The sequence below is a fragment of the Tympanuchus pallidicinctus genome, unplaced genomic scaffold (genome assembly GCF_026119805.1).
Source record: "Tympanuchus pallidicinctus isolate F22 unplaced genomic scaffold, pur_lepc_1.0 scaffold16, whole genome shotgun sequence".
Lineage (NCBI taxonomy): Eukaryota > Metazoa > Chordata > Aves > Galliformes > Phasianidae > Tympanuchus > Tympanuchus pallidicinctus.
The window spans coordinates 2,886,440-2,898,885 of record NW_026294679.1 but is presented as its reverse complement, the minus strand read 5'-3'; the positions used below and the strand labels follow the sequence as shown (position 1 = coordinate 2,898,885).

The 12,446-nt window shown below is 40.6% G+C and overlaps 1 protein-coding gene across 2 annotated transcripts in view; it reads right to left on the bottom strand.

Moving 5' to 3' along the window:
• Positions 1–212: 212 nt before the first annotated feature.
• The window catches only part of ADAM12 (ADAM metallopeptidase domain 12), a 167,678-nt gene continuing 155,444 nt past the window's right edge, over positions 213–12,446 (bottom strand). The window contains exons 18-23 of one of the 2 annotated variants that reach the window (XM_052676845.1): positions 11,042–11,150; positions 8,677–8,812; positions 7,906–8,014; positions 7,593–7,775; positions 3,627–3,754; positions 213–1,572 (exon numbers count right to left, since the gene is read on the bottom strand). In XM_052676845.1, coding sequence (XP_052532805.1) covers positions 1,509–1,572; positions 3,627–3,754; positions 7,593–7,775; positions 7,906–8,014; positions 8,677–8,812; positions 11,042–11,150 — 729 coding nt within the window. In that variant the 3' untranslated portion in view covers positions 213–1,508. The remainder of the gene's footprint in view (positions 1,573–3,626; positions 3,755–7,592; positions 7,776–7,905; positions 8,015–8,676; positions 8,813–11,041; positions 11,151–12,446) is intronic. The other variant, XM_052676847.1, reaches the window with a different exon arrangement.

Genomic DNA, 12,446 nt, shown 5'->3' with positions numbered 1-12,446 from the left:
GCCTAGGGTCAGCTGATATCCTCCTGTTGTAGCAGTTCTCCGTATACAGATCACCTGTGGCAATGGTGTGGCTGCTTGTGTTCTCTTGTGCTTTATTTTGCTATCCATCAACAAATTAACTATGGTTTATTTTTGTTTAGTTTAAGCACGAGTGCTATGTTGCTAAAATGGGGAATAAGTGGGGAAAATTAAATACGATTACTGAAATGATATCCAAGTTTCTATTAATGCTTTTATTTTTGCTTTAAAAAAAACCAAACAAACACAAAACTACAGGCATTGAGGAAACTAGCCTATGTAAGGTAAGAGCTTCTTCCTCCTCTGTTCCAACTGGTATTTGAAAGTTGTTTCTATTACAGCATATGTGAAACACTGGTGTTCAGCAGTGCTACTGAGAAGGTACCAAAGAGATCAGACGTAGCGTTGGCACATACCAAAGAGATGAAGTTCTGTCTTCATGTCTTAAGCTAACTAAAGGTGATGTTCTAAAATACGTATTTTGATTTCAAAACTAAGAAACCCAGAGCAATGTTTTAGAAGTTAAATACATAACAGTAGTAAATACGGAAAATACAGTTGACAAGCAGAGCAATGAGGCAAAAGAAAATAAGTATAATAGTTGATTTTTTTTTTTTTTTAAATGTTAATTCTTTGTCATGCTTGGCTTCCCCCCACCCCTTACATGTAGTGTGTCTTCAGTCTAAGCAGTACAGGTATGCAACATAGTGAGATGGTACTACCTTACATGGCATAGGTTGAGCTAATTAATCAAAAAGGCAATGACACTGGAAGGCCTGATATCTGCATCAGTATGTGCTAGCCACGTTGTCTGAGGAAAACGAGGTCAAAAATACAGTTTTGAGATATATACAGTACTTCTTCACGAAGAGAACTTGTCCAAAAGAAAGACATCCTCTTTTAGCACAGATTTCTCGACAATTTCAAACAGTAATGTGAAAACTGAAATTACAGTACAACTGCTAACGCTGAGAGATACTTTGGTAAATACCACTGGGTGCAGATATCAGGCATTTCACCATGTTCCAGATGGTTTCCCCTGACATACATAGTCAAGAGTTTGCTATGAACTACTGAGATTGAATTTTCTACACATTTGATTTATCCATGAGAATCAGCGCTCCTTATAGATCAAAACTAAACACCCTATATAGGACCAATAGAGCAGAGTTATTCAAGTTCACTGAAACATTACAAAAAAAGGCTTCCTTTTTAGGAAAACTCAGCCGTGGTAAAAATATCTACTACAGTGCACTGCACTGTAATAAATATTCAACATAAATTAATAATTTACAAGTACCTGAGCAAGTATACAGAGCACCATAGCACAGCACAGCACCAAAGGCAGTAGCTCAGAACTCTTAAAAAATAATGCTGTTTTAAACATTAAAAAGTCTAAGTATTGTCATAAAAATGAACTCCGGCTGGAGTTGAAAGATAGTGCAAACTTCTGTCTTCACTTGTTAAAATAAAGGTGTCCAATTTCCTCCTCATTTCACATCAGCAGCAGCATTGCTGGACCTGGGTACCGGCGGCGGATGCTTGGGAGCAGGTCTGTTGGAAAGAGAACAGCAAATTGTTACTTCATCTTTCGTTAGGTCTCAGTGCCAGCATCGGCTCGAGTCGTGAAGAACAAGGGTAGCACTTTGTGGTGAGGGCTATCCAAGCTGACTTGGGGCAATACTGTGGGGCTGCCATGCTGAGACAGTCACCCTGTGTACCACCACACACCCTCCAGGCACATGCATCATGACACACCAGTGGCACAGCAGCCTCCTCCTCTGAGCTCAGGTGTGAATTGCTGCCTGGCCAGGCGATAAGCTCAGTGTTTCAGGTATTGTCCTTTCTTTCTTTAGTGCCCATCAATTTTGCACCCCTTCAAAAATGCTACTCTGCATCACAGAGTAGCAGCTGGTTTGAAACAATGGAAGCAGTCAGCTGGAGATGCTATTACTTTCAGATTACCCTACTAGAAGACACAGCCTGGAGCTTAATCAAAGCACCCTCTTCAAGTCCTTTTGCTAGAAGTGTTAGAAAACTAATTTGACTCTATTTTCTGAGCAATGTTAAATGCCTCAGTAGAGGAATTCCTATGGATTAAAATGCTACTTTTAACTTCACTACAGGTCACAGAATCACACAGGAGTCACAGAATCGTAGGGTTGGAAGGGACCTCTGGAGATCATCTAGTCCAACCACAAGTACATGTAGGAATATGAAGAATTTTGAGTAAGAAAGTAACAATTACTTTTATTTTATTTTTAACAATTATTTTTAACAATTATTATTATTATTATTTTTTTCCTAAGGCAAGATGATGCTCAGATAATGTGGTAATTCTATCTTCCTCATAGGGCAACACTGTGGCACAATATCATTGTGTGATGTTTTTGGACAGCTGGGAATAGGAAAGCATACTCTAGAAGAAATGGGGTGGGGTTGTTAAAGCTTTCTGTGCTGCTCAGACTTGTGGTTTGACTTACTGCAGTTTGCCTACAACTAAGCTGCCTCTTGCATGTATTTCTTTAGGGGCTACGCATGGATTAAAAATAATCATGTTGTGTAGTTTTATCAGGCAAAGAGTCTAAACTGCACTGCCTGCTAGCATTCTTTTGTCTAGGAGATAAAATTTGAGTTTTTATATGTAAAAGAAAAAAAGCAGCCAGAAAGTTTTCATTTTTTCCTCTATGATAAAGTACAACTGAAAATCTTTGCAACTCTTCCTCTGTTGTTTTTTTTTTAACTTAGCTTCCTATCCACTTTTTACTTCACTATGTCTCCTTTTATTTACACATATACTTATATAATTGTAAATATACCAATAGGCTCTTTCCTGTATAATGGAAATCCTGCATTTCTCATCCTTTCATCTTGAGTGATACTGCACTTCATTACAATTATGGGATGGATTACCTTCTGATAGCTGTGAAATATAAAATAATGACAAAACCTCTTTACAAGCAGTGCCTGCCTGTAAAATATTTTTGATTTAGTGAAATAATCCATACACAAAACTTGCAAACTTGCATGCATTGTTGAGCCTTTAAATCTTGATTACACTTTTTTCCTCTGCAGCTCTGGTAGGGATAATCATTTCACTTCTAGATTGATTTTTGTTTTTTTTAAACATCAGCTTTCAGACGCATATGATGCTTCTGGTGAATATTTGAGGTAGTAATTTTGGATGATATAATGTTCTGCTGTGGAATCTGCAAACAGAAAACTACTTTTATTGGTGTCTGACTTGAAAAGCAATGTTCAGTTCTCAGCCTAATTCCGTAGGTGGGATGGCTGAATGGAACTATTCTGCGAGAGGTTATTTCTTTTAGAAATTGATACTTATTGACTACTTTCTCTTATAAGGAACAGCAGTAGTAATTGGGCAGTCAGACCTCCATGTGCATCATAAATGCTCTTAGTCCTGTGGCAGTCAGTGCAACTGTGCCAATATCCTCTTGGTGGGAATCCTTGGCTTTCTCATGAGCAAATGCTTTTTGTGTATCACTCAGCAACAGTCACAGTTCCTCAGAGCACGGAGGATCTGCTCTAAGATATCTCAGACCTGTCAGTGCTGTGCTACGAGTCAAGCCATGTTGAGGAGAACCAACCTTACAGGAGCAATGTGAGGCAGCGCTTTCGTGTGTCCGAGCCCTGGGCTGCACGCGCTGTTGTAACGAGCTTTGGTCAGGGGATCTGCTGGTAGAGGCTTCCGAGGAGGGTTTGGCTTGTGGTTTTCCTACAATAAAATAGAAAGTCATCATATTCGTCTCTAAAGCTGGATTTATCATATCTTTGCTCTAGCTCGGTGGTTGCTAGGTTCAGCACAGTTGTAGACATATTTAGATGAGAATACTCTAACGTATTTCTAACAAGTAGGCACCTATGTTTTAAAGAACATCTTATACTTCAGGGATTTGGGTTTTTTTTAAAAATTATTTTTTATTTTAGAGATAGTGTGTGCAGCGAGATTGAAATTTCAGATTATTTGGTGGTAAAGGAAGAACAACACAGAATGAATACATATAGATGTAAAAGAAGATGTAGAGAAAAGAGGCAGAACTAGCAATGACATTAACATACAGACGTAGAAGAGCACGGATGTAAACTGCTCAATTCCAGTTTGAACTGGGAACGTCTGTGATTTTTTTTTGTGCTGTTGTTTAGAGACGCTGTTGTGCTTTCATTTAGTGGAATTACATGATTCATTAATAGGGAACAGAAGTCATCTGCTGGCAGACATGAGCTCATGTCTCTTCTGTGTGGTCCCTGAAGCCCTGCAAACAGGGCAGGGTGTCTACTTGTGGTCTTCATTTAGAAGAACTGGGACAGATTAACTCTCCAACGTACCCCAGATCTCCAGATCCATCTGCTATGGATCTCACCACGCTTTCTCTAAAAACATTGCACAGAGTAATTTTACTCTTCGCTATTAGTTTGCTGTAACTGGTAAGGTTGACCAAGAAGAAACAAGAGCTTACAGGCATAATTTAAAGATCCCTTGAAAAATGTAATCAAAACAGACCCCTAGAGGCATGAGTTTCTCATGAATAAAACACCAGTTTTCACCATTTGTTTTGAGCATCCCTTTGTTTTCTTCCTTTTTGTGACAGATGTTTTACTCTTTCAGAAAGGGAACACAGGGTGACTATCAGTAGGCATTCTAAGAATGGATTTAAACAAAAGAAAGTAGGGAATGAAAGACTTTGTGAGCAGCGCAGAGCAGCCAAGGACTAATGGGGCTCAATCATGGAATCATGAAGGTTTGGAAAAGACCACAAGGATCATCTAGTCCAACTACTGACCCTTCACTACCATATCCACTAAACCAGGCTCCTTAGTGCCACATCAGTTGCTTTTGTTTTTTTTCCAACCATTTTATTTGGAAGAAAGCTGGCTGGAATGGCTAACCCCTGTGTGCTGAGTCTGGACAGCCCACGGAGTGAGCATCTTCTGTGGCTGAGCATGAAGGTAACCTTGAATGCCTCACCCAAGTGAATTCTTTTGGTTCCCTTAGCTCCTCACGTGAATGTTTATTCTGAAGATGCTGACCCATCACTCATACTGCAGAGGTAATTTTGGTGGGTACCAGCTGAACACCTGATTCATTTCCTGACCAACTTAATGGGGCTGGGAGGTTAATACTGACAGTGAATCTGGCCCCTTGATTAAGTGTGTTTGTATTGTGAAAGCACCTGAAAGTAGAAGTTGTTTATTAGTTTAGTTAAATACTAAATATTGTTAAATATTAAACCTGGCACCAGTTCATTTGCTGCTGCTTTTGTTTGTTTTATTATTTTTTTTTTTTAGACTATTTTAATTAAATCTTAAAGGGAAATTTACTATGAAGTAATAATTAATTCATTGCCAGCTCAATGGCCACTAGAGGGGAAGAGACTTGTCTTCACCTTATATGTTGTGTCTTATTTACCCACTGCTCTCAGCCAGAGACAGCAGGAAAGGAGCTCATGTGCAAACATCTCTCAGAAGAGAGAAGCTGAACAAGGGAGATAGAAGCAACAGAAAAGTGAATGGTTTGGGGTGCTCTTCTTCAGCAGTATATTGCAACACTGAGCCCCTGGATGATTGGTATAAATTGTGTAGCAATTATTTTTAAAGTGTTTTCTCTTGCCCTGTTGGATGTGGTTCCAAGCAATTGGTGCAGATGCAATACTTCAGGTAGCATCTACATGAACTAGACCCAAACTATTTTAAAGCTAATTTACATCCTCTAAATGTTGAGGGGGTAAATAACTAACTAAGAAAAACGTTTTCTTCCCATGCAGTCATTTACGCATCCCTAGAGCATAGAAAGTTATTTATTTTTGACAATCTTGAATTATGATTTTGAAAGAATGCACTCTTGCTTGTTCTCTAAGTTGCCTTGAGTTGTTCCCATGTTTGTCTTGCTTCTGTTTCATACAGCAACTGAAAATTGAAAACACTGTTATTCTGCTTGATGGAGTTGCAATTAATTTCAGCTGCTAAGCTGAAAAGCTGCTTTTGTAGTTTCAGCCCTGTCAGACTTGGGTCATGATGGTGCTGGAGAGCTAGTATTCTGCTTTGTGGGATTTGAAGAGGTGGGCATGTACGTAGGGAGAAGAATTGTAGTGATTGCATTTGGTCACTTGCATTTGCTGTGTCTGGCTGGGGCAGATGTCCTGTCACATTGGGAAACACACAGTTCCTTTTCCGTGGGAAGACCTTTCTCCTATTTCCCTGTGCTAGTGAGGGCTGGCTTGTATGGTGCTAAATGAACTTTTTTTAGTGAACTATTTGACAGAGGAATAGAACAGCACTTGTACTTAAAATACTAACTTTGACCAATGTGAAATATGCAGCGTTCTAAGAAATGCAAAGAAACAAAAAGTGAAACCATGAGAGCAAAAGACAACACCAACCAGTACCAGTCCAGATCTCCCATAAAACCTATTTTTGAAAGAATCAATGTTTCCCATTCCCTTGAATGGGAAAATAAATGACTAGCAGGATGGAAGAAGAAAGAACTTGAATCTTCATGGCAGATCAGCACTGTCTTGTCCCTTTTTACTTCTTTGCTCATTTTGCACCTATCTTCCAAAGCACTTCCCAATCCACCTGCTAACCCCTGAGAAAGTGCCTTGGGACCAACTCACAAGGTTGCTGCATGAAGAAAGCACTGTCCTTGGCCATCGTAGCCAGCTTTCTAGTATGCACAATCCCTCAAGCCACAGCTGTTTGAGTACAGATTTGAGGTAAGTAACTGCACACAGACTAATATGCTGCTCAATTAAGACAGCTTGGTGATAATGACATGCACTTCATTTTAATCTTGTAGTTTATCTTAAGCAGCAAAACATCTATAAAACAAAGCTAGCTGGATGCCTGACTCCTTTCCTAAGACTCAATCATGTTACAAATGTGACCAAAAGAGAGAAATTAGTGACAAGAAAAAGGCAATGTGATATAGACAAGTGCACAGACAACTTGATCTATCCTGAACACTGCCTTGAGATACATCTTATTATAAAGCAGCTCTACTTAAACAGTGGAAGAAGAGGTAGGTGTGCATGAAATAAGTGTGGACAAGCAGAAGTCTTTCTTCTGAGATCTGTGCTCTGTACCAACCCAACAAATCACATGCCCTTTAGAAGAACTGAACTACAAGCCAATACACATTTTGTTTCTGGGCAAGATAATTGTAATTTGACTTCTTCAACAATATTATTACTCCTATTACTTCTTCAACTATATTATTATTTGTCACCTTCCTAACAGCCCTGTAGCTTCCCCTCTCGCTAGGCAGGACAGGTCTGCCCATGACATGGAACTTGTTTGTACTGCTGTGTCTTCAGAGTGGTGGAATGTTGGGAGTGGTGCCTCTATTGGCAGAAACCAAGACTGCCTTCCTGGGTACAACGGGATCTTAAGGCATTGCTATTATCTACACCCTATTCCTACAGTGCAGAAAGTACAAAGACTAGACTATGGCTAAAGGCAAAGGGGAAAGATGAGAAAACCACTTCATTCCTATTCGTTATAGGTGGATATTCACACATTCAATGTCAGACAGAAGTTGAAAAGAACTCCATGGTTACCTGGGAGAGCCTGAGCGTGGGGTTGGCAGGAAGGGGCCTTTCAGGCCCTGCTTGGTGGCAGGGTGGCTGGGGAAGGGGCGGCAGGACACGCTGAGGGGTCTTCAGCTGTGGCACATGGTGTGTCTTCACCGGGTCACTGATGTCAACGATCTGATAGGGCAGCGGGCGCCTTGGGCCATCTCTCTGCAGAAACCAACAGTCGTAAGCTCCAAAAGGAGCTGATACAAGAGATACAGTTCTAAAAATCTCTGCTAATATACTATCATATGTTACTTAAAAGCTATGAATCTCATTTAACCTCTTAAAGACTTACTTTCTGCATGTTTGTATTCTGTGGCTTCATGATGAGATTTTTACTGAGAGACGTGGTACGAACGTGGCTGGGCTGAGATGATCTAGAAGATCTCGCTGGGCTCACAGACCTGCAATACGAGCGTATATGTAGTGAACACAACAGCCTGCTTCTCTGCTTCATGGCATTTTTTTTAAACAGTAATCTCTTTTCAGAATGAGATTTCACAAGGACTTGCTGACTTTTTACAGTAAATAAGGGAAGTAAAGATTCTCTAGTGCTCCTGCAAGAATAAAAATAAATATTGATTTTTTTTGGAAACCAGTGGTCTGTTAAATTAGCTCCTGCAATCTGTGGCAACGCAGCTTTGCAACGCCCAAGAGACTCTTCTAATGAACCTAGCATTTAAACAGTAATGACCTCAAATATGGAAGCATCGGCTCACTCGACTGAGTGTAGATAAAAGGCCATGCAATGTAATGAAACTGTTTGATGCAAACAGAAATAAAAGTAAGACTTCCTTCAGTTCCAAATTTTTTTTATTGCAAACGAAGAGGTATGCAGTCAAACCAAACCTCACGTTATTACTGACAATCAGTGACGTTAAACTAAATCAGAAGAACACTGCTGATAGCACTGGGTGAATATTTCTAAGGCTGGATCTGTGTAAAGCACTGTCAGGCCATTGCGAGATAAATGCTGAGATGAGATTTGCTGTGTTCACAGTTATTTGCTACTCATATCTTTAAAGATAATAATAATAGGGAGCATAGTTACAGAAACCAATCATACCTTAATTTCTCTATCGTCGTCTTCTTACTTGTAAACAGCAATCTCATGAGAGTCTTCCTTTTCAGATACATGATTGACCCAGCAAAGGTAAGGCACAGAATGGTGATCAACACTCCTACGGTTAAACTCTTATTATCTGCAACAAAACACAGCCAGTTAACTTCTACCAAGGGCCATATGTACTGAAATTTGCCCCATAATACTACTGATGCCCAGCCCTGGTGACTGCTGTTCCAGAGTACTTTAAGCTGTGAAGTGCATTGCTGGGACCTAAGTGAGGCTCAGCAGAGATGCAAACCCTGGCTGGATGACTTCCAGCTGGAAGCAAGCCTCATTTTTAGAAAGAGGTAAGCAGCAGCTCTGATACTGATGGCTATGGGATGTGATCATCGCCCGGAGGAGGGGATGTTGTGGTTCTGCAGGACTGCTGACCTAGAAGTGCACCCTCCCACAGCAGGAGATGCATATTTAAACTTTGCTCTGGTAACCTATCATCACTGTCTCAGCCTTATCCTGGTGGAACTTTGGTCAGCTGGCTCTCACCCTGTATCAGGGCAGGGGAACGCATTCAGCAGCAACATGGGACCTGATGGGTGTGAAATGCTGCAGAGCAATGCATCCCCCACCATTTCTAGAAGATGGATAAAATTATTACATTTGATCATGCAATGTAAATTAATTAGCTTCTCTACTTAGCAATTATATATTTAAGACTTCTTAATAAGAAAAATACATGGTCAAACACCTGGGTTTACTCCAAGTCAGCTGGGAGAAATCAGTTACTAAATGCTAATGAGGCCACGTGCTATGTTTGACGAAGATAAACGCATTTTATTGAGCTAATTCTTCAGTAATTTGATTTAGAGATGTGCAAACTACTCAGATCATCCCAACCACCCTGTCAAGAGCTCATATTGAAATCCAAATGTCAAGGATAGAGAATTAGGTCCTCTCACAATTTCCATATTTGTTTGTTCCCATGTTATTAATTGCAGCGCTGTCTTTAGAGAATAACACACTGAAAACAGTTTTCTGTTAAACTGAAGCATTAGCTTCTGAAACACAAACTGCAAGAATTACAAAAGATAACCTGTATTTGTCTTCAGTTAGCATTGCCTATGCAGCAAGTTATTGTAATATATTTGTAGCTCCCTAGATACTTTGATACAAGATAAGCTGAAAAGGGAATACAATGCTTTAGAGCAAATCTGAGCAGAAGAACATTTAACACACAGGTAGTCACACTTGTTCAGTGCCTCAGCACTGCTCCTTTGCTATCTTACCAGCTGGTAGGTATTTAAAAAAAAAAAACAACAAAACAACCATTCAGCAGAGGAATCACATGTGGTGCTTTGTCATGGAAATGACAGTGATGTCATAAAGCCAACATTGCAATTCAGAGCAGGATCTGGCATGGAGAGAATACAATCCTTTTTGGTTTTGGATGGCATTATTCATGTGAAAATGGGCAGCTCGCTTTCCAGCAAGTTTGAGGTTACATATGGATATATGAGCAGGCTGCTGGCCCAGTCACTTGCTCAGACATAAATCAGAAATATCTCTGTGGAAGTCACTAAAGTTACAGTACTGTGGAGAAAAAATTGGCGAGTGATGATTATCAAATCCTATAAAATTGCACTACGTGTAGAAATAATTCCTTCTGAGACTGGCCAGAGATGGAGGGAGATACTAGTGCCAATGTTCTGCAGACTGAACAAGGGGAAGCTGAAATACAAATTACAGAAAATCACTCGTCCTACTGCTATCATATGGGAAGGGAATTTCTGCTTAACTTGCAGAAGCTTTCTACAAAATATAGTTAAAATCCGATACAATCAGAAATCACCTTTGTTCCACAATGCAGAAATATTAAACAATAACAAAATCTTTCTAGAAGCACAGTATCAGATAGACTTCTGATTTTTCCATGCACAGAAATGCTGCATGTCTCATCTTTGCAGCTTCCTGCTTGCAGCTTAGGCCAGTACCACATCCTGCACATTTTTGGGGAGCTAATAAGGCATGGTTGGAAGGGATATTAAAGCCAAGCATGCCTCTCTGGGCAGCCTGTGCTCTCTGAGTAAAGAATTTCTTCCTCACTTCTAACTCAACTTGATCATATATCTTGGAAAAAAAAAAAGAGATGAGATTTACCAGGATTACTGTGGCTTTAGCTAAGCAGGAAGAGCAATGCACTCAGCTGGCTTTGGCTTTTCTTCACCAGATTTGCAAGTTGGTAACCAATACATTCAGAATAAGCTATTTTCCAGGCTTCCTGCAGTCCTGCAAGCTCATTGCTCGCAAGGTGACATTTTGCATTTCCGTTATCGTGGAAGCAAGAGCTAAAGCATGAATTATTACCCACCTGCTTGCCTGATGGGCCCGCTGTCCACGCTGCCACCAAAGCCTGGCTTGTCACAGTACGGAGGAGCCCAGTCAGCCTCACAGTGACAGTTCTTTTTGTTGTTGCAAACCTTCAAAAGAAAAGACAGACGGCCAAACATGAAAAGGATTCTGCTGTATAACTGCAAACAGCACCGGCCAACAGTGCCTCTTAATCAGCTGGTGACACAGCTGAGCGAAATAAAGCTCATGTCACAAAGAGATGTACTGATATTTGCTCCTTGTCACAGCTAGGATGGCACAAAGCAACTCCAAATACAGTGGGAAGGAAAAAAAAAAGTGTTATTTATGTAGCAGGTAATAGTTTGAGTTGCATCAGCCTACAGCTTCAATAACCACAGTAAGGATAATCAGACACCTCTTAAGTCTTGTTCTCTCTTTGCTTCCAGCAGCAACATTGTCTGCTTTCTAACTTCTGTTCCTTTTACCTTCACAGGAAGAGGAGCTGCTCCGTGTTAACACCATAAAGCTTTGTCAGCTCAGTTGATCTCTCCTATCCATTAAGGTCTCATGTCAGACCACATGCTGATTTCTACACTGCTCAGACCCCCAGCTCTGAGATGCAGCAGTTGCTGGAAGAACGTGTGAAACCGGGTGCAGGGCAGAGGAGATCTTCCTTCTAGTATCATATTTGCATGACCCATACAGACACATAGAATCACACAATGATTGGAGTTGGAAGGGACCTCTAAAGGCCTGCAGTTAATGGGGAAACCCAGAGCTCCATCATGTGCTCAAAGCCCATCCCCTGACCTTGGGTGCCTGCAGGGATGGGTACTTCCACCTCCGTGAGCAGCCTGTGCAGTGCCTCATTACCATTACTGTACAAAATTTCTTCCTTAAATCCAATCTAAATCTCCCCTTCTTTAGTTTGAAACCATTTCTCCTTGTCCTTTCACAACAGACCCTACTACAGAGTCTGTACTCTTCTTTCTTTATGGCTCTTAAGATCTGCCACCACCACGGGGAAAACACAACAGATCAACAGACAGATTTATAAGACACCAGTTAGTTCATGGGAGTTCACAGATGCTCATTTTCTGGCAAGGTCAGCTGGCAGGCTGTCAGAAAGACCATACTGGCTGCGTCTGCAGACTATTAAAACATCACGCAATAGCTTAGCTTTGCTATGGTCACATAAAATGCAAAAAGAAATGATTTACTTTTCAAAAACAGCAAGATAGTTGAAAATATCATTTGTTTTTTGTTTTTAATTACAGATCTACAGGAGTTCCCCTCCACAGTTTCATGAGGTCCTCTCTGGCTCCTTGGAGTCCCTGTAGACTCTCCATAACGCAGGCATAAAGATGCTCCCCTAAGCTGACAGTTACCCCAGCATAATGGTAAGATGCAGCACCATCAACACT